Below are 22,078 nucleotides of genomic sequence, written 5' to 3' on the forward strand. Positions count from 1 at the left end.
TGACATGATCATGTGAATTTTCACACGGAAAGATCCAGATCCAAAAAATATAGACTAAATTTAATTTAATATTTCCAATAATATTTTAGATTACCAACTAATTTTTTTGATAACATTATCAGAAAGCTCACTTTTCTACTATATTGCCAACGATCGTAATTACTAGATAATTTTTTTTTTCTCTGTTCGTATCTTGATTACAATTCAGGTTCTACATCTTACATGTTCTACATCTTCAACCTTACATGTTTTATCTTGATTATACAATTCAGGTGGTCTTTTTCAAATAAATTTTATTTTCAAATGGGACCATCTTCGCTATTTGTATGTAAATACTGAAATATCTTCGCTATTGTGAACTCATAAGAAATATCTCCTTGGAGGTATAGCGTAGAAAAATCAGTACACAGACCACTGACGAACACAAGGAATATGTCGGTTGAAGTCTCTTGCAGCTATTTCTTGTCTTGGTCAAAAACTTCTCAAGTTCATGAAAATTCGAATTTTAACAACCCCATTATGTCAAGGTATTACTTTTTTAAAGGGTTTCAAAGCAACTACTTCATTCCCTGTTCATTTGCTAAAATGAAAAGCAACTACTTGATTGATCACATATAGAATCTTTAGAAGCATATGCCACTTGAGAAAAATTGCATATAACATAATTTTAGCTGGTTTCTATGTGCTTCTCTAATATGTTTATATAAGTCATCTTCATCTCGTGTTTTTGTACTTATAAACCTGTCTTGAAGATGGAGGCAGAACGCCAATGTAGTTAGATGTTGTAATAGAAGATCATGGGAGAAACCAATAGCTCAAAACAATTACTATGAATTGCTTGGAGTTTCTATTGATTCAAATTCCCATGAAATCAAAGAAGCTTACCGGAAGTTGCAAAAGAAGTATCATCCAGATATAGTTGGTCAAAAGGTGACTCACTTTAATGTTGTTGCTCCAAGACAGCAAAATTTTGTTTTGAGTTATAATTTGACATTCTTTTGTCAGGTGTATCTCATGATTGATGTGAAGATTGAAATTTTATGATTATTTCTAATTTTAGGGTCATGAGTATACTCTAAAGCTAAATAAGGCTTATGAAGTGCTGATGACAGAAGATCTAAGGAAAAAATATGATGAATCCATTGGTCAGATGAGGTTAAGATTTGGGGAAAACAACACTCCCTTGGGTTACAGCACATGGAAAGGGCCTTTAAGACCACAAGCTTTATTTGTTGATGAAAATGCATGCATAGGTATTCTTTACTGAAAAGTTCCTGATTTTTCATCAAAAATTATATTCAAGCATCCATAGTTCCTCTGCAGAGTAGAGAATAGGATATCAACATTATAATCTCTGATTGCAGGGTAGTTTACTAATATAATAACCAATATCCATGACCATCAGTAATAGAAACTTTTGGAGGTTTTCATTTCATAAATCTCTCCTTTCAATCCTATTGTTACCAGGATGCAGAGAATGTGTACATCATGCAAGCCAAACATTCACTATGGATGAAGCTCTAGGATGTGCCCGGGTTAAAGTTCAATATGGAGACAATGACCAAAATCTTGAGGTAAAATTTACTATGATTATGTAATGAGTGTCAGCCAAACATTCTGTTATATTTACTTCTATAAACTACTATGTTTGATGACACAAGAAAAACTTAGGTGTCTGTTGAGTCATGCCCAGTTAATTGCATACATTGGGTGGAGACAGAAAAATTGCCAGTGCTTGAGTTCCTTATCCAGCCTCAACCAAAGGATGGGTATGGTGTATTTGGAGGAGGTTGGGAAAAGCCTGCAAATGTTTTCACTGCTGCAGAGTCTTTCAACAAACAACTGAAGAGACATGCAGCAACTGGATACAATCCAAGCAATGGTAGAAACTGAGACTTCATAACATCTGTAATAAACTTGTAAAATGTTGGACTTGTTTTCTGATAAAAATGATCTTTGCCTCATTGCTGTAGGAGGGACTGTTGATGAAAGTCCTGCTCAAGCTGAAGCTAGAGCTCATGCAAGTATGAAGTTAAAGATGGAGATTTTCTTGAAAATTTGGAACTGGGTGAAAGAAACCTTGGGTATAAATATTACTTAGGGCTAAAATATGGACAAATATATGAAAGAGTTATGCTGCTTATGCAGAATATTTTATACAAATACCAATATAGAATGATGAGTCTACTTGAGATAAGGTGATTTATTAGTGTAATTTATTCTAGAGTAAATACATTTTTGGTCCTCAACAAATTTCACGATGTCCGTTTTAGTCTCTAACAAATAAAAGGGTCCATCGTGGTCCCTAAAAAATTCAAAATGGACCACTTTAGTTGAAATTGTGGTCCCTCACAAATTCAAAAAAAACTCATATTAATCCCTGAAAGGACTAAAATGAGTCCATTTTGAATTTCTTAGGGACCACCATGGGCCTTTATATTTACTAGGGACTAAAGCGGGCATCATGAAATTTGCTAAGGACAAAAAATGATATTTACTCTTTATTCTACTAGACACATAATTCTGATTTGGATCGCATATTTTTTACATTTTCTGAATTTAGTAAAAGCTGTGTCAGGGTAATCTTGGACAAATGGAAAATATCTTTAGCTGTAAAACTAGTACATCCTTTATTATATATGGAAAAAGTAATATAACTGACATTTTTCATTTTATTCACCCTTTTATGGTTATTTAAATCGCATATTGTTTTATTTTTAATATAAGAGTATATATTCCCTAGTACCAAAGAAATGCTCGGACATATGAGGAACTTGATAACTAAATAACTATCTGGGTGGGCGCGGGTGTAGGCCACGAAGGTTAGGAGATTAGAGAAATAACTACCTGTAACTGAAAGATGGAAAAGGGAACATAAAAGGAAGAACGGACTTAGGTGAGTTAAGCAGTTAGTCACAAAGGAAAGTTAGGCCACAGAACCTTTCTCTGGAGTTTAGGCAGAATGTAATTCCTGTTTTGTAATCAAGATTCATCTCGTATATAGGTGAAATTATCAATAAAATTACATTCTTTTTATGCTCTTACAGTTCGCCCATGGTACATGATTCAATCATTGATTCAAGAAACTCGCAGTCCACTAGAGTTGTGACCTAATAAGTATGACTTTGAAAAAAATAATGATTTGAAATATAACAAATTACAATCTAATCCAAGTCCCAATAAAGCGACAGATATGATTGTGATTTGTTTGAAAAGAAAAAGAGAGCAACACAATTGACGTGATTTGATTTGAGATTAAAGATTTGGGATATATTTTGAATGATTTAATTGTAATTATTTATTTATTTTTAGAGGTTAATTACTGTTATATTTATTTTATGAAGTTTTATTATTTTTAAAATTTTAAATTTTAAATTTTTGATCAATTTGTAATTAGTCTATAAAAAGGTGCTTAAGACTCTTATTTTAGAAGTTGAATTTTGTTATTTTGTTATTTTAGAAATTGAATTTTATTATTTTGTTAATAAAAATTGAGAACCAGGAGTTGCTCTTTTGTGAAATCCTAACTTTCTGCACTTTCGACATCACTTTTTCCCGATTCTTGACCAGTATGTTCTAGATTCTTAATAATCTTTTATCAGAAACAAACTGAAGCTTACTAAAGAAAAATATTAAATAAATTGTAGATAGAAACCAGGCATGAAACATTATCTCAAAAAAGTGGTTAAGTGCAGAATAGCAGCATAATACAGGACTCCCACAGCTGCTGGAATATGAGAGACGTTTTCTTGGGCTCTTAATAATTGATTTGTCAGAAAAAAGAGAGAACAATATGGATTGACAAAAGTACCAAAATTTAAAAAATGAACAAAACAAAAATAAAAATATAAATATAAACAAAATGCATATGCACATCTTACAACGGTCTCCTAATAAATACATTATTAGAACTCTTGAATAACAGTCAAGAAGACGTTTTGAAAATGGAACATCTTATATAAAAAATATATTTGATATTTTCGAAATAGAAAAGCATTTTGTATAAATTTGAAATCTATTGTATTTTTTTATTCTTATTTATTTCTAAAAAGTTAGTGATCAGACCAAATACAGTATGGACTGGCCAATGTGTACTAGGCCAAATCACACACGGTTGACGGAGAAGGCCTTTATGTTGATCTGCTTTCTGGGCTTTAAGTAGTAGTTGATGATGTAAATACTCTGATTCTCATTTGGCGCGATGATTCAGACTGGGGGTACCTGCGATGACACTCCGACGCTCAAGTCAGTATCAATAGCAGGTATATGTGTATTCTTACTGAAATTAGTTTCTCATACATGGGCATATACCCTCTGTTTATATAATGGTTGTGATGCCGCCTTATGAAGGCGGTATGGCCTCGAATTGGCCGCTTTAGGGCTGCAGGTTCAGCATGTGCCTTAATAGCCTTATCTCTTAATGCCAGGATACTTTGATAGAGTACTGGCAAGCTGGTGTTGTCCTTTGTCTATTTGTTCAATAGCGCGGTGGACCTTTGTTAGTTCCTGTGTTGGCTTCCTTATCTCTGAAGTTATGTTAAAGGGCGGTTTTGTGCGCGATGGTGTCATCGTGCCATGCTTATGCGCGATGTGAGTCATCGCGCCTTATACTGGGCTTTAAGGGTTTTGGGTCTTGTCCTTATGTACATGGGCCTTTAATGGGCCTATCATATTTTATTCAGATCAGTTGTCCCTTAGCTCGCAGTTTTGGTATGTGGCAAAGCTGTGAGATATATATATGCATTTATACGCGTTGTACCCTTTTAGCGCGATTATTTTAATGTCGCAATAACCATGTCGAATAGTCATAATGACTTAGCCGCTTAAAAATGGTTGATTAGATGTTAACTGTCAGAACCATTTAATGCCACCATAATTACGTGGGTGTTTAATGGCAATCATGGGCTGTTTTAAAGTTAAAACGTTTTGCCTTCTTCCCACGTGTCCCCCTTATTATCCGTTTTACACAACATGTTTTAACCTTTTGGGTATCCGTTTGGTAAAGTTTTCATATTTGTACTGAGCTGCTGAGTGTGAAGGGAAAGCACGCAGAGCACTCATCATGACCGTGAGAGACCTTGCTTCCCCTACTTATGATTTTTGGTGTTGACACGTTCTGTCCTCCTTCCTTTCATCTGAAGTATATATTGGAGGTATGTTCATTTCCCCATTGTTAGTCTTCTGTGTTCTTGCTCTGTTTATTTGCTCTCTTCTGGATTTTCGAGCTATGGGTATGTCTGATAGTTGTAAATTGTGAACTTTATCAGAATAGCTGAGAGGTCTGGCTCTTCTAGTCCTCCTCCCAGGTCTTTACCTAGGTCGAGGTCTTTAGAAACCGGGGAAACGTGGCTTACTGGCAAGTGTGCTGCCCACTGGAAGAAATTAATTTTGAACGATAACCGTGCGCCCTCTATTCGACGGTTTGAAGTAGGTTCCTCCTCTCGAGAACCTAATCGCGAGATAACAAAAACACTATCTCAACAAAGCTCATCCCTTTTTCCAAAAGTTTTCTTTAAAATGACTAGTCCGATTTTGATTTCGAGTGATTCGGCCTCGAGTTGTGATTGTAGTCATAGGTCTGTTAATGCTGTAAACCCCGAATCTACCCCTTCAACTTCATCGCACGATACTTCTCATCCCATCGCGCGAGATCAACTTGGTCAAAGTAGTCCAAGTCCCTTGCCATTAAATGTGATATACCCAGCGGGGTACCCATATAAGAAAAATAATTTTGACAATTATAAATTTGTATTTTTTGTCTCTTCTTCTTCTGACTCGTCTGTCTCTACTGATTCCTCCTCTTCTGAATCAGATTTTGTTTCGCCTAAAATTAAAGAAATTATGGCTAGGCGTGGTGCTGGTGATCAGAAGAAAAAGCAAAAGCTTAATCCTGATGCGAAGAAGAAAGCACTGCAGATTGATCCTGAAACAACCGGAACGGTCAAGTGCAATCTTCGGGATGAAGAATCCTTGAGCTGGGTATCAGACGTTATCTTGGATACTGCTTCCACATATAGTTCTTCAAAAGAATTGGCACAATTAAAGGTTGTCATCCATGTCACCCCTGAAAAAGCTCATAATGACAAATGGGAGATAAATGTCATTCCCTTAAATGAACGTGTGTGCTCTACGCGCGATGAAGGATCTACCAGACATTTTATCATGATGTATGCCCATTTCTTTCTGTCCATAAGAGTTCTTCTGTTGTTCTCCTCCTTCGTTTGTAGGTTGTTAGCGCATATAAACGTGGCGCCTTCAGAATTGACTCCCAATGCCTGGGGTTTTATATGAGTTTATGAGATGGTTTGTCAAGATTACAATCTGTTTCAATCTCCAGAATCTTTCTTGTGTCTGTTTAACGTTATGGGACCGCATTCCAGCTGGGTCTCTTTTAGAGGGAAAGATAAGTGGAAGTTCTATGCTTCTTATCAAAGGAAGGTTCACAAGTGGTCTACAGACTACTTTAAGATTTTCCCCGCCAAAGATTCCCAACCATTTTTCTTGAACAGAGAAGACGATTCTCCTGTTTTTCCTTTATACTGGACCCAGCAACCATTAGAGGGTCGAAAATTGAACTATAACTTTGATGACTTGAGTGATTACGAACAACACACGGTGACTACTTTATGTAACATCGCGCGAGAAGCATCGAATGATTCGGATTACTTAAGTACCTTTACAATTTTGAACGAATATACTGATGAAGATATCTGAGCTTTCTTGGGTAAATTGACTTTTATTTTTTGTGGTTTTATCTGAAGGAACTATTCATGTTTATTTATTGATTTTTGTATATGTCTAACGCGGATTCTTTAATTCTTTGCAGATAGTTCAATGGCTGCTTCTTTGAATAGGCTACAGAAGATAGCGGCAATGCGAGCTGCTGGAGATGCCGGCCCTTCTGTTCCTAATGTGCCCCTTATTGCTTCTATTTCAGCTGGTGCTGAATCAAGTGGGGGTCCTGCCGCGCGAATGAAGTCGGCTGGTCCTCCCTCTGTAGCTACCCATGTCGCCTCCCCCAAAAAGAAAGAGGTGGAAAACTCACCGCGAGGAAAGAAGAGAAAATCCTCAAAGACTAATGAGGGTTTTCCAGAATTAGTTTATTTTGGGGAAGGTTGGGGCTTTGATGCAGATATGTACGCGAAGAGGAAAGAGATAGGTCCCCGCATTGAAGAGCTTCCGATGGACAAGTGGTTGTCAACCTCTGGGAAACTGAGTATCGCCAACCAGTTCATCATGTTTGTGCCTGGTAAGTGATTACTATATACTTTATGTATTTAAAACTTGGTTTCAACCATTTTAATGTAATATTTTCTTTGTGGCAGGGACGATTGGCTATCTAAAGGAGCGTATCGTGGACATGAAGGGTGATATTTTCCTTCAGCGCACGGATTTTGAAGAAAAGCTGAAGAAGGTGGAAGACGAAATGACAAAAATAAAGCAGCAGCTGAAAGAGGTGAAAGCAACAAATAAAGAATTAAAGATAGAGAAGATTGATTTGAGCAAGCGTGTCCTAGAACTGGAAGGAACTGTCGATTCGTGGAAAGAAGAGCAGGCCCATTTAAATGATGAAGTCAAAAAATTTCAGGATTTGTTTGAGAAGGAGGCCGAAGGGACCTACACAAATATCTTTGAAGCAAGTGCGTCTCTTCAATCCTACTGCCAAACTGGATAACGTTCATTATCTCTACTATGTCAAGGATGGCCAATTAATGACCTTGAATGACAAAGATGAAGAGTACTGGAGGACCTTGTGAGCACGATGGATACTGACACGATCACATCATCCGTTCGAGATCCATCCCCTCAAGGGCCAGTTATAGAAGGTGGGGACGTGGTTGTAAATGAAGATCCCCAGGATATGTCCATTCAGACAATATAAAGTTTATGTTTTTGATTATTGCAAAATTTGGTTTCTACATGGGTTATCCCATGAATGTTTCGTTTTTCTGTTCTAAACAATGACTAATTTGTCTATGATTTTTATGCCGCGGTATATTATGTCGCGTATGAATTTACTTTACCTCTCATAATGCTTCTTTATGACTGCATACGATGCATACTTCATAGGATGATTATTGATCTATCCTAGTATATACATCCTGGTGTATACATATCAAGGTTTCCATTCTTCACAAACAATTTTAAAGCTCGTAAAGGAGTATCAAAGCAACGTGTACCTTGTCATCATGTGATGTTTTGTCATAATAAAAGAGAGTTCTTGTGTGTGGTCATGTCATAAAGTTTATGACCTTTGAGGGTTGTTACCCTCCTCATCCTTCTTCTCTCGATGTAGATCTTTGTCTATAACTGTGAGTTTCTGCCTTTTACTTCTTCATGGGACTTGATCGCGCGTTGGAGAAAGTTTTAACCAGTTAAGGATTTATCTTCCTTTCATTGTTGGAGGAAGTTTTAACCAGTTAAGGCTTTACCTTCCTTTCATTTGTAGAGGAAGTTTTAACCAGTTAAGGCTTGACCTTCCTTTCAGTTGTGGAGGAAGTTTTAACCAGTTAAGGTTTTACCTTCCTTTCATTTTCTTCATCGCGCTTAAACTTGGAGGAAGTTCTAACCAGTTAAGGCTTTACCTTCTTTTCATTTTCTTCGTCGCGCTTAAACTTGGACGAAGTTTTAACAAGTTAAGGTTTTTCCTTCCTTTCATTGTTGGAGGAAGTTTCAACCAGTTAAGGCTTTACCTTCCTTTCACTTTCTTCATCGCAATTAAACTTGGAGGAAGTTTTAACTAGTTAAGGCCTTACTTTCATTTTTTTCATCGCGCTCAAACTTGGAGGAAGTTTTAATCAGTTAAGGTTTTACCTTTCTTTCTTCATCGCGCTATAACTTGGAGGAAGTCTTAACCAGTTAAGGCTTTACCTTCCTTTCATTGTTGGAGGAAGTTTTTACCAGTTAAGGTTTTACCTTCCTTTCATTTTCTTCATCGCGCTTAAACTTGGAGGAAGTTTTAACCAGTTAAGGCCTTCCTTTCATTTTCTTCATCGTGCTTAAACTTGGAGGAAGTTTTAACCAGTTAAGGCTTTACCTTCCTTTCATTTGTAGAGGAAGTTTGAACCAGTTAAGGCTTCACCTTCCTTTCATTTATTGGAGGAAGTTTTAACCAGTTATGGCTTTACCTTCCTTTCATTGTTGGAGGAAGTTTTAACCAGTTAAGGTTTTACCTTCCTTTCATTTTCTTCATCGCGCTTAAAGGAAGTTTTAACCAGTTAAGGCTTTACCTTCCTTTCATTGTTGGAGGAAATTTTTACCAGTTAAGGTTTTATCTTCCTTTCATTTTCTTCATTGCGCTTAAACTTGGAGGAAGTTTTAACCAGTTAAGGTCTTCCTATCATTTTTCTTCATCGCGCTTAAACTTGGAAGAAGTTTTAACCAGTTAAGGCTTTACCTTCCTTTCTTCATCGCGCTTTAACTTAGAGGAAGTTTTAACCAGTTAAGGCTTTACCTTCCTTTCATTGTTGGAGGAAGTTTAAACCAGTTAAGGTTTTACCTTCCTTTCAATTTCTTCATCGCAATTAAACTTAGAGGAAGTTTTAGCCTTCCCCCTTTTTCTTTGAAGGAAGTGTGTGCTATGTGCGATGGATGTAATAAACATATATTTCAAGAACAAGAGAAAACATGCACGATGAATGCAATAATCATGTATAAATCAGAAAGTTTTATTTGATGAACAGAAAATACAAATATTAATGTGAAGAAAAGTCTTAACTATAAAATATTTTATGTTTATCTGCATTCCATGTACGTGGAATGGTGAGTCCAGATAACGTCTCAATGACGTATGCGCCTTTCTCAGTCTCGCTCTGGACGCGATATGGCTCTTCCCATTTCGCAGCCAGTTTACCCTGTCGCGCATTTTTATTTCCAATGTCTGCTCTTCGTAGGACTAATTCTCCCACATTGAAACTGCATTTAATGACTTCTGAGTTATAACGCGCTTTATTCTTTGTTTCAATGCTACCTCCTTGATGTGGGCGATTTCGTGCATTTTGTTGATTGTATCTAAGTTATGCAATAGTGCCTGAGAATTGCCTTCTTCAGTTGTATAAATCCTTCTCCAGGATGGTTCACCAATTTCAACTGGAATCATTGCTTCACTCCCATAAACCATGTGAAATGGAGTCTCACCAGTAGTAGTGTGTGGAGTAGTTCTGTAACCTCATAATACATAGTCTAACTGCTCTGGACATTCACCTTTAGGTGCTTCCAATAGTCTCTCCAATCCTCTTTTTAGGACTCTATTTGTAGCTTCAGCTAACCCGTTTGTTTATGGATGTTCAATAGATGTGTATCTATGTTTGATGTGCAAATCTTGAAGTATTTGATTGAATTTTTTGTCCACAAACTGTGTACCATTATCAGTTATAATGGTATTAGGGACACCGAATCTGCATATGATCTTGCGATAGAAGAATCGGTGAATCTTGTTAGCTGATATTGTGGCCAGAGCCTCATCCTCAATCCATTTGGTGAAATAGTCAATTACGACTATTAGCCATTTTACTCCTCCTACCGCTACTGAAAATGGCCCTAAAATATCCATACCCCATTGGTAGAATGGCCATAGGGATATGAGTGAAGATAACTCCTCAGGAGGAGCGTGGTGTAAATCTGTGTGCTCTTCACATTTGATACAATGCCACACGTGCTGTTTAGCGTCGTCTTCCATAGTGGGCCAGAAATACCCTGCGCGAAGTAGTTTTCTGGATAAGGATTTTCCCCCCATGTGGTGGCCACTAATTCTTTCATGAACCTCAGTGATGACATACTGAGCTTGTTGGGGGTCCAAACATTTAAGCATTGGGGAGGAGAACCCTTTTTTATACAGCTGATTATTGATGATGGTATAAAATGAAGCCTTGCGTGCTAATTTCCTAGCTGTGCGCGGTTCTGGAGGGGTAATCCCCCTAGTCAGGTAGTTTCAAATTGGTGTCAACCAAGTTTCTTTATCATTTGGTTGCATCTCATCATCATTGATCATGTGTTTCGCATTATGAGAGGGACGAGCTTTGCGTTTAGTAACGGCCATCACGATGATGGCATTGGGAACGCTTTGCTAGATGACTGATCTATTATTTCCAGACCCTTTTGTGCAGGCAAGTTTGGATAAAATATCTTCTCGGGGATTTTTTTTCCCTGGGATTTGCTCCATTCTAAATCTTTCAAAGTCAACTAATAGCAAACGTACTTTTTCCAAGTATTTTTCCATTAAGGCCTCTTTTTCCTGGTAAGTTCCTTGTACTTGTAAATGCCGCAAACGACGGGAAGTTAGGACGAGCGCGAAAGCCACTTTTTTGATCTGTTGATAACGCAATTCTGGATCTTGAAGGCCTTTGCTGAAAAAGTAAATTGGTTGTTGTCCCTGGGTGTCTTCGCGCAATAATATTGCGCTGATGGCCTTATTACTAACCCAAAGGTATAAGACCAAGGTTTTATCCGGTTGAGGTCTCACTAAGACTGGGGGTTTAGCCAGATGTTCTTTAATAGCAGTAATCTTGCTTCGCATTCTGGAGTCCAGTTAAAATTTGTTTGTTTACGCAACAGTTTGAACATAGGTAATGACTTTTGTGCTGATGCTGGAAGGAATCAAGTTAGAGCTGTTATCCTTCCGGTCAACTGTTGCAACTCTTTAATATTTCGAGGGCTAGTCATACTGAGGACGACTTTGCATTTGTCAGGGTTAGCCTCTATGCCTCGATGCGTTAGCATAAATCCTAAGAATTTTCCAGCAGGAACCCCAAATGCGCATTTAGCTGGATTAAGCCGCAATCTATATTTGCGCAATTATTGAAACACCTCTTCTAAATCTTGCGGGTGTTGTGGGGTAGTCATTGTTTTGACAATCATGTCATCAATGTATACTTCTAACATCTAGCCAATCTGCTGGCTGAAGACTTTGTTCATCATACGTTGGTATGTGCCACCAGCATTCTTAAGGCAGAATGGCATCATATTGTAACAATAAATGGCCTTTTCGGTAATAAAGGCAGTGGCTCCCACAAAATTGTCGACTAATTTGTCAATGGTGGAAAAATGATAAAAATCCTTTGGGCAATGCTTATTAAGGTCTGTGTAATCGGTACACATTCGTCACTTTCCGTTGGCTTTTTTGACTAACACGATGTTAGAAATTCAGGTGGAATAACTGATTTCTCTAATAATTCCTGCATCAAACAACTTTGTTACTTCAGTATCAACCGCTTGTTATTTTTCTGGAGATATTCTGCGCTTCTTTTGCGCGAAGGGTTTAGCTTTTGGATCAAGGGTAAGATGATGGCATATTACGTCAGGGTCTATTCCTGGCATATCAACTATTGTTCAATCAAAAAGATCTTTATTTTTGAGTAGCACTGCCACCAATTCTTTCTTTTCCATCTCTGGGAGGTGTCATCCAATCTTGGTAACGTTTTCAGGTAGCAGACCGAGTTGGAGATCCTCTAATTCCCTATCAGGTTGGGGTCGTATATCACGTAGATCTTCATGCATGTCCAAGTCCGTCATATTGACCGATGCCTTTCCCTTGCCATCGCGCTGGGTTGGAGTCTTGATCCGCAAGCTGGTGTTGTAACAGCTGTGCGCTGCTTTTTGATCACCTCTAATGGCAACAACAGCGTCAAAGAAATCACAAAATTTCATAAAAAAGATGAGGCATAGAAATGATTGCCTTTAACGTAGCAATGGTTGGTCTTCCCAAAATAACATTATATGCAGATGCATATTCAATAACGTAAAAACATACTTTGATAGTACGAGCCAGAGGCATGACTCCAAAGGTTACCCACATTTCAATGGTACCTTTGGGTTGCACGCATTCTCCGGAGAAACCGATCAAATCCGAACATCCAGGGATTAGATGTTCTTCTGGGATGTTCATTGCGCGAAAGGCATCCCAGAAAATAATGTTGGCGGAACTGCCATTATCAATCATAATGCGTTTTACCTGGAGATTAGCCATGCTAGCGGAGATTACTAGTGTGTCATCATGGTCAGGAACAATGTCGCCATAGTAATCATCATCAAAACTTATGGCTTGATGTTCAAAACTGGATGTTGAAGGTCGTCTATAATCGTGAACTATCATAACGGACTTCAGATGCTTTTTGCGTTGTGAACTAGTTGCTCCTCCTCCAGCGGTTCCGCCAGCGATGGTGGCTAATACTCCGGCCGCGTTATTGGGCAGTTGGTGCTGCTGTTGTTGTACGATCTGCTGTCTATTCTGCGGTGGAGTTCCTTGGCGTCTATCAATAGGATCATCACGCACGTTTCAATGATCATTATTTCTGGCAGGGTTGTAATTTCTCATGGGATATGCTCTTTGCTGATTAGGATTTTGATCGCGATCAGGACTTCTATCGCGTCTTCTTTGTGCCTTATACTCTCTGCAACTAGAAATAAATTCTTGGAGCTTTCCAACTCTGATAAGTGTTTCAATTGTGTTTTTAAAATCGAAACATTCATCAGTTGTATGTCCTGTATCATTATGAAACTTGCCGAATTTGGTCTCATCACGATGTCCTCTTTTTTTCAATGGTGGAGGTTTGTTAAAGCGCACGTAACCTGTTTGGAAGACTTTCTTCAAGATCCGTCTTCGGGATGTGTTCAAGGGAGTATAATTGTCAAACCTCTCCCACTTTCTTTTTTCGCAAAATTTTCTTTGAAAATTCTTTTGGACATCTCTTTTAAAATTGTCTATGTCTGTCTTAACGCTATAGGTATCCCGCGACCATTTATAATCCTCAAGATTAATGAATTTTTCTGATCGCGCTCGTAGTTCCTCTATGGCACGTGGGCGTTGTTTGGCCAACGACATAGAGAAAGGACCTTCCAATAATCATTCGATGATGAGGTGTAGGGAAACTTATGGATCCAGGTCTCTTACTAAAAGTGCTTCATCGAAAAACCTATTGAGGTAATTGCGCAGTGTTTCATGTTGTCCTTGTCGTACAGTTTTCAAGGCATGTGTGGATTTGTACTGCGCTTTGCTTGTTGCAAACCGTATAAGTTATTGACTAGTTAAATCCTCCCAACTTTGAACTGAATTAGGTGGTAACGCAGAGTACCATCTAAGTGCTGCCTCCTTCAAGGTTGTTGAGAATAATCGACAAGCTATTGGATCGGCTACATCTTGTGCCATCATGTTCGTCTGGAATTGTTCCAGATGTTCTTGCGGGTCTCCCTTTCCGTTGTACTTCTCAGTTGTAATTTTTACATCTCTGGGAATAGGGACGTTCATGATACATGGGGTGAATGGGTGAAAGATATGTGAAAATGTTCTAAAATTCCCGTGAGAATTTTCGTTGGTTTCTTTTTCTTCCTCTCCTTTTTTGTTTTTGTGACCCGAAGGTCCAGGATCTTCTTTAGAATATTCATGTACCGGCTCACTTTTGCTAGAATTTTCAAGTTCTTTCTCATCTTCTTTCTCAGGCTCTTTTTCTTTTCCCTAATTTTTCTCTCTAGCCTTTTGTGATTTTTTCAATCGAGCTAAATCTCGATTCTGCTGGGCAATTTTTTTGTTCTGCTGAGTGATAAGTTCCAGCAAGTGTTGGGTCATGAGTGAGTTATCTTGGTGCACGAAGAGAGGTGCCACCGACGGGGCTGATTTTCAAGGGAGGCAGGTATCTCCTTCTGCTTCCCTTTAGAGTCGTCCTAGGATTTTCTTCGGGTATCAACCATGTTTTTAGATTGTAAATAGATGGGTTCTAAATGATAGATCCCCACAGACGGCGCCAATAATCAGACCAAATACAGTATGGGCTGGCCAATGTGCACTAAGCCAAATCACACACGGTTGACGGAGAAGGCCTTTATGTTGATCTGTTTTCTGGGCTTTAGGTAGTAGTTGATGATGTAAAGACTCTGATTCTCCTTTGGCGTGATGATTCAGACTGGGGGGTACCTGCGATGACACTTTGACGCTCAAGTCAGTATCAATAGCAGGTGTATGTGTATTCTTACTGAAATTAGATTCTCATACCTGGGCATGTACCCTCTGTTTATATAATGGCTGTGATGCCGCCTTGTGAAGGCGGTATGGCCTCTGATTGGCCGTTTTAGGGCTGCAGGTTCTGCCCGTGCCTTAATAGCCTTATCTCTTAATGTCAGGCTACTTTGATAGAGTAGTGGTAAGCTAGTGTTGTCCTTTGTCTATTTGTTCAATAGCGCGGTGGACCTTTGTTAGTTCCTATGTTGGCTTCCTTATCTCTAAAGTTATGTTAAAGGGCGGTTTTGTGCGTGATGGTGTCATCGCGCCATGCTTATGCGCGATGTGAGTCATCGCGCCTTATACTGGGCTTTGAGGATTTTAGGTCTCTTTCTTATGTACGTGGACCTTTAATGGGCCTATCATATTTTATCTAGATCATTTAGGATAAAAATATAGAATCAAAATAGAATCTTTAGAACAAATCCTTACACTCGGAATAAGTGAAAAAATGAAATAGATGTATCTAAGGAATAGTCGTCTTAATGTGAATTCTCCCTAGATACACGATACACATGCCATGTTATTTAATTTAAAAAAGAACTAAAGTTAGAGATTTCTTAATAGGTAATGTTGCTCCAATACCCAACCAAAGGGCCACTAACCAAAAAGATAGTTGTTGCGACCGTGAAATGGGTTTTGAAATTTATTAATATTTTCCAGAAAGGTATTGTTAATTAACATTTGTTCAAGGAAATTTTGTTGGGTGAAAAAGGATAGATCAACCTAGACCAAGAAACAATGATGACATGCCAAAAAATTGCAATGCACTTACTTTTAGAGGAACAAAATTAAAAAAAAAAAAAAAAAAAAATCAAATTTTAGAATATAAAAGAGCTAAAACACCGCATGAACATACAGGGTACATGATTTCTCAAGTCAATGGAGATTAATTATCTCCGGTAAATTCAAAACGACGTTATTTTGGGACGGAAATCATGGTTTTTTTTGTAATTATAATTTATTGCAGGGTTATATTTGTCTTTATCATTATAATTTTTTTAATTTTACAATTCAAAATAATGTCGTTTTAGGCTAATCGAAAATAACTTTAAGTTATCTATCTCCAATGACTGAAAAAAATACTTTTCTCATAGAATAATATCATATATGATAGGAAAGAGGACTAGAAAATCTTTATCCCATGGAGTGTTCCTTAAAAAGATCCACGGGTGTAAACCATGATATGTCACTCTACTTGAAAATATTATTCAAGTATCTCATATTCATATTTGCTTGATAGGGTAAATTACACTTGCCCTCCTTCAGATATAGTAAAACAACATTAGGTGGCTTGTTTTTGGTTCCGGCGCATTTCAGTAACAGAATTGTATAGTCTTCTTGATGGAAAAAAAATGTGAATAAAAGATCCCACTGAATTAAATTGGTAACCTCTAGTAAAAAAAATTAATAATTAAAGAATTTCATAAGCTATCTTTCGATTGAATAATTTAAAATGATTCTTCAAATTAATTAATTAATAAAATTGTGATTCCCGAATATTCAACTGGTTATTAATTTTGTATAACGTACTAAACTTCTCCGTCCATCAGAACAAAATCATAAAGCTGAAAATTCCATGTTGTAATACACACTAATAAAAGAACACTAATACATGAAGCCCAAAATATCAACAGTATAACTATACTTATGTCTTAAGAGAGCTAAAATATATTACGACTTCTAATCATATGAGAATAAATTAATAATAAATAGAACTTACTCATACCATCCATATAAGAATACTGTTAAAGAATAATGGAAGTTAGATATATTCTAAAACATATCACAACCAAAGAATGAAAACGACAATTTGATTGGCGAGAAAATAAAATAAAAAAAGTAATAACTATAAAAAAAATTGAGCATTCAGAGTCAGTGGTGAACCCAGAAAATTTTATTTATGTATAGTTAGTAGTGGGGCTTGGGGTTGCGCTCCAGAAATATTTTTTTAAAAAAACAATTTAAATACATTAAAAAACAAAAGAATATAAACAAGAAAAAAAAAACTTCAACTTAATATAAAAAAAATAGTAATCAAAAGTTATATAAGGATATAGGTTCAAACCTTAATGTCATCATTTATAAAAAAAATTACAAGTTAAAAGAAGTGAAAATATAATTTTTTTATATAAATTTCTTAATTTAATCATATATATATATATATATATATATATATATATATATATATATATATATATATATAATGAAGAAATGGATTATATAAGCTTTAAGGGTACATTTGATTTTCTTTTATTGTCATTGTTAAATAGTATATTTTTATTAATAATTATAAAAATGTTACATTATTTTATTATGTTTATTATATTTAAAAATTTGCAGAAACAAATAGTTAAGATAATATTTGTTTTCATTATTTCCTTTGTAAATTATTAAAAAAAGAAAAAAAAATAAAAATAAAATAATGTAACACTTGTGTCTGCACTTGCCCACACTTCCACAAGCGTGGGTGGGTACGCGGCGCCGATGCCCAGAGTGCGTCTACATCAATGTCACCCCATCACGGCAACCAAAAAAAAAAAGTTCCCACTTCTATATCATGCAATCTAATTTTGAAGGCATCCTACTTACCCAGTTATGAAACCTACTAGAGTTGGGTGAACGAACTACTGGATGATTTATTAGCAAATAAGCCAACCATACAATTATAACAATAAAACTCAACAAAAGGGGAAATCATAAAGTCAGAAACCCTATTATCAAACAAACAATCATAATAAGCATTGTAGTTGTCGGATCCTCCAGCTCAAAGGAGATTGTAGTCTCTCTCCATAGTAGCAAATTCACCCATCAATGCTACATATTTTCCTGTGACGTTTCTTAATCGATCATATCTAGTCCTTATAATGTTGTCTCCTAATCTTGATGGAATTGGATCAAACTCTTCTTTTAATTCATCTACACTTGATGTGTGAATATGAGACAATTCCAAATTTACATGAGATAGTTTCTTGGCTTCTTTTGATGTTGCCGGAGCATATACTCGACAAGACAAAAAATCATTAGAGGCAGCAAACATTGAGCGTACCAAATCTCAATATAGAGAAGTGTGAGAACTAATGTAATTGTTATAATTAAGTGTTGAAATAGGATTCTCTCACTTGCATATCTCATCAAATTTAGTGTATAAGGCTACCAACTCACTCACCAAAATGTTAATCCTTTTAAAATCAGCTCTAGCTCTTCGCATGCTCCACATGATTTCATTAGAATCTAGCACATATTCAAACACCTCTCTTCCTAGCGGGGATTCACTTTATCAAAAAACTGATAATTATCATTCAGAATCATGTCCTCAACTTGAGTATTTATACACAGTAAGAAATACTTCTAGAACTATACAGAGGATATTAACAAATTAGAAAATAACAAACTAACAAACTTCTCACTACAAGAAAACGGGCAGATAACGGCGATGTCTTCACGTCGTTTGGAAAAACCGCCCTTAATCAATTAGTTAAGTAACTTACATCACACACTATTCAACCTTTATGCTTTTCTCTCATTTCTCTCTCACACTCCCTCTCTTCTCACCGAGCTGTTCATTTCACGTGCTCATCAAACAATCCAACATTCATTGAGGACTTAATGCTTCGGGTAGCATTTCAGCATTCATTTTCTTCGATAGAAGCATTTTTCATTGTGGACTTCGCAATGTATGGGGCGAGTAGCGCAACGATTATGGCTTGTGATGGAAGCATTTGAAGAAGAATGTATAGCAACTTCAATAGGGGAGAAATTGGGGATTAGGGTTTGGAGATAGTTATGGGCCATGTTTTACTGCTTATTCCCTATTCCATTCCATTCCATTCCATTTACTGTTTCGTCTTTCTTAGGACTCGTTTATTTCAATTCCATTTATTCCTCTATCTAATTGTGAATAATTCGATTTTCATCCAGGAACTGCACCCGAATCGAGATTCATTTGCTTTCTCCTCAAAGCTTGCAAGTATCGTCTTCTTTTCTCTTTTGAGTGCACTGTTTTTTTTCTTTTTTTTTGCTTTTGATAATAATCTTCATCTTCAAGCAACAATGATATAAATATTATATAATGACATATGTAAACATTTGAATGTGTTGGCTAAGAGTCACAAACAATTGAATTAAGTCTAGAGAGCTAGATAACCCTTCAATCTGCAAATTTTTCTATCAAATTTGGTTCTAACTGCAGTAGGTAAGTTTCTCCCATTTTTTTTCTTCCATTCTTATGTTTTTTTTCCCCCTTTCTCTCTTTTATCATAACCTTCGAAACTTGAGTCATAAATGTTAGCAGAATGAGAATATGTACTCCTTAATTTTGTATTTCTACTTGAATTTCCAAGGGGGTAAAGTTTTACCTATTTCATTTAAGTGAGCTTTAGAGCTGAGTTGAACTTATAAACTTGCCATCCTCAAATAGATTTCCATTTTCCAACACATAGCTGTTCTGATTATTGTTTCTAACAGGGATGGGTTTGGATGAGAATGAAGCAGAGGTGTGCAATGGAAAGGAAGACGTTTGCCAAATGTGGACCTTATGCACGCATGCTTATTATGATTTATCACATGTCTCTCCAGTGGTATTTCTATTCCTTTTGAAAGAATGTTACTTTCATGGTATGATTTTTCTCCTTGCAATGCTAATATTTGTTGATTGCAATGAGATATGATGATGAATGCTAACTGTTTACTGAAATAGTTTAGCTATCTTTTTCTGATAATGTATTTTTCTGATAAGTTATTGTCATTCACTCAAACAAACAGACATCAGTGTTTATTTTCCGGAAACTTATAGCTCACGTTTCTCTGTTTTCATTGTGAAAATTATATAATATTTATATCATGGCTGCCATTTGCCAAGATGCCAATGTTTAGATGCTCTATCTATTCCACTACTCTGCAATTTTTTTCAATTTTTTTGGGAAGTAGGTAGCAAACCATAAAAACATGGGTCATGTATTTTATAATAATTTTTTTTGTTTTCGAGCATAACAGATTATATTCTTTTAATTCTTCTTTAAGGAGAGCTTGTGGGAGTGATGCCTTTCAAAAGGATCAACTTTTCTGAATTTTTACTGTTTTTGCTCTCATTGTCAAACATTTAAAGACAATTTATTAACTATATACGGTTCTAACACAGGCAAAATGGTGTTATTATATACTTCTTGGGTTGGTTGATGTGGAGGTAAATTTTCTTGGTAAGTGGTTCACGATGGTAGAGACATAATATTATGTAAAGAAAGCATGCATTGGTGAAATTAATACATTTATATGCAGTCTGCTCAATTATGTTCTTGAATTATGGGAACACTTATTTTGGAAGATTCTTAAGTTTATAATAAAAACTTTTTTCTGACAGAATAAGGAACTAGCATGACAGAATAAGAAATTTGTCAATACAGATACACAGAAAGTGGGAGTCTTAAATCATATGATTTGTGCTGCAGGATTACATGTTACCTTATATGAGAAACCAAAAATTCTTGATATCCTTGATTGGTAAATAGAAGCTACTTGATGTTGGAGTTTTATCTGATTTGTTTTACTGGCTTACCAGTAAATATGTGATACCTTTTTTTTTGTCTTCAGCACAGGAAGTGTAGATATTGATACCTCAAAGGTGGTGAAGGTTGATGCTGATGGCTGTATTTCTGGGGAATCAGGTTAGGAGCAAAAACATTCCACGATTATATGTTCAAAAATTAAGGATGAAACAGTTTAATATTAAACTGCCCCTTTTTTCTTTTCTAATTTCAGTATTAGTATGCGAATTTCTCCAAGAACGCGGGAAAAGGTTCCTTGAAGCTTCAGTTGATTGATCTGAGATCTGACTTCTCATTTGCTCTTTTCACTAGTGGCCTAACAAATGTATTCTCATAAAGTTTACCCTATAACTTTCTTGTTTATCAAATTAATTGTTATATTTTGAGTGTAAAGATTTATCATTTCTGTAAACCATTACCTCTATGCATTTTGGTTTTCCAAACTCTTCTTTTTTCCTATTGATTTTGTTACAATATATTATTGACTAATAGCTACATGGGAACTTCATCATGAAAGCTTGCAGTGATAAACAATATTCGTTCACGAAAAAGATTAAAAGTCAACTATTTGGTACTTTTTCATCATATAGCTCCTTATGAAACATGTTTTTCTTTAAAAGTCATTCAAGTATAATGTCTCAGTACTCCTATGGTCCTATTATTCATCTTCTATTTCTATTGGCACCTCATAGACTGCACCATCTTCCATAATATTTGAAAGGTTCCACGTCTCTGGTTTTTAATTGTAAAACTTCCTTATTTTTCACAGCCAAAGCTCGTTGCAGTGTCAAATAAAGTATCATTCATCAAACCAAATGCTCCAGTATATCCTCCATTGTCACAAGGGAAAACGTGGGATGAAGTAAGTTTAAGCTCCCTTTATATTGTAATTTGAAATTGCATTTTTTTTCCTGTTATCAGCTTTTTTTTTATAGCCCTTGTTATCAGCTTTATTGGGCCATTCAACTGTATATTTTTCATTTGTGATTTTCACTTGATGGTCATTGTATTATGAGTTATTTTAATTTTTTAAACCTCTAGACGTAGCGGCATTCAAAAATTACAATGTTATTTTAAACTTTATATATTCCTCTGTTATTTTTTATTCTTCTTCTTTTGCTACATCAGTTTTCTATCTATTAAATCATTTTTCTATTAACAATTGTTTTAATTTTTGATAATTAGTGTTGGCCTTTCTCATAAGCGATGAAGAAAGATTTTATTCCGCGAACGACACCTAATGTATAGTCCTTTGTTGTTGAAAAATGTGGTTCCAATCTCATGCAAAAAATACCCAGGTTCGTGAGAGTATATTTATTTGGCATTTATCTCCTTCTCAGCATGTGTTTTACTGCTAACTTATTGTTACAATTAAAATATGTGGCGTTTTCTCATTGTTTTCATATGGAGGCAAGTGCTTCCCACATTGGAACAAGGTAAGTAATTATATAGAGCCTTTTTTTTCCATCTCATGTTCTCTGTTATTGATTGACCGTTGATTTAAAACCTTAATAACATAAACCTTATGGTATATTGAGGAATTAGA

General features: G+C 36.1%; 1 protein-coding gene across 2 annotated transcripts; it reads left to right on the forward strand.

The window, feature by feature from the left end:
* The first annotated feature begins 202 nt into the window (after nucleotides 1–202).
* LOC133307169 (chaperone protein dnaJ C76, chloroplastic-like) lies at nucleotides 203–2,503 on the forward strand. Of its 2 annotated transcripts, XM_061507621.1 has the most exons (7): nucleotides 203–208; nucleotides 390–527; nucleotides 759–930; nucleotides 1,061–1,253; nucleotides 1,468–1,574; nucleotides 1,672–1,882; nucleotides 1,974–2,503. In XM_061507621.1, the coding sequence occupies exons 2-7, from the start codon at nucleotides 433–435 to the stop codon at nucleotides 2,099–2,101; spliced, it is 906 nt and encodes a 301-aa protein (XP_061363605.1). In that variant the 5' UTR covers nucleotides 203–208; nucleotides 390–432; the 3' UTR covers nucleotides 2,102–2,503. The 2 variants fall into 2 exon arrangements, with proteins under 2 accessions (XP_061363605.1, XP_061363604.1); XM_061507620.1 differs by lacking the exon at nucleotides 203–208 and having other exon boundaries at nucleotides 377–527; nucleotides 753–930.
* Nucleotides 2,504–22,078: the final 19,575 nt, after the last annotated feature.

This window comes from Gastrolobium bilobum, unplaced genomic scaffold, assembly GCF_033153095.1.
Source record: "Gastrolobium bilobum isolate Gb01-03AN ecotype WA unplaced genomic scaffold, APGP_CSIRO_Gbil_v1 utg39213, whole genome shotgun sequence".
Classification (NCBI taxonomy): Eukaryota; Viridiplantae; Streptophyta; class Magnoliopsida; order Fabales; family Fabaceae; genus Gastrolobium; species Gastrolobium bilobum.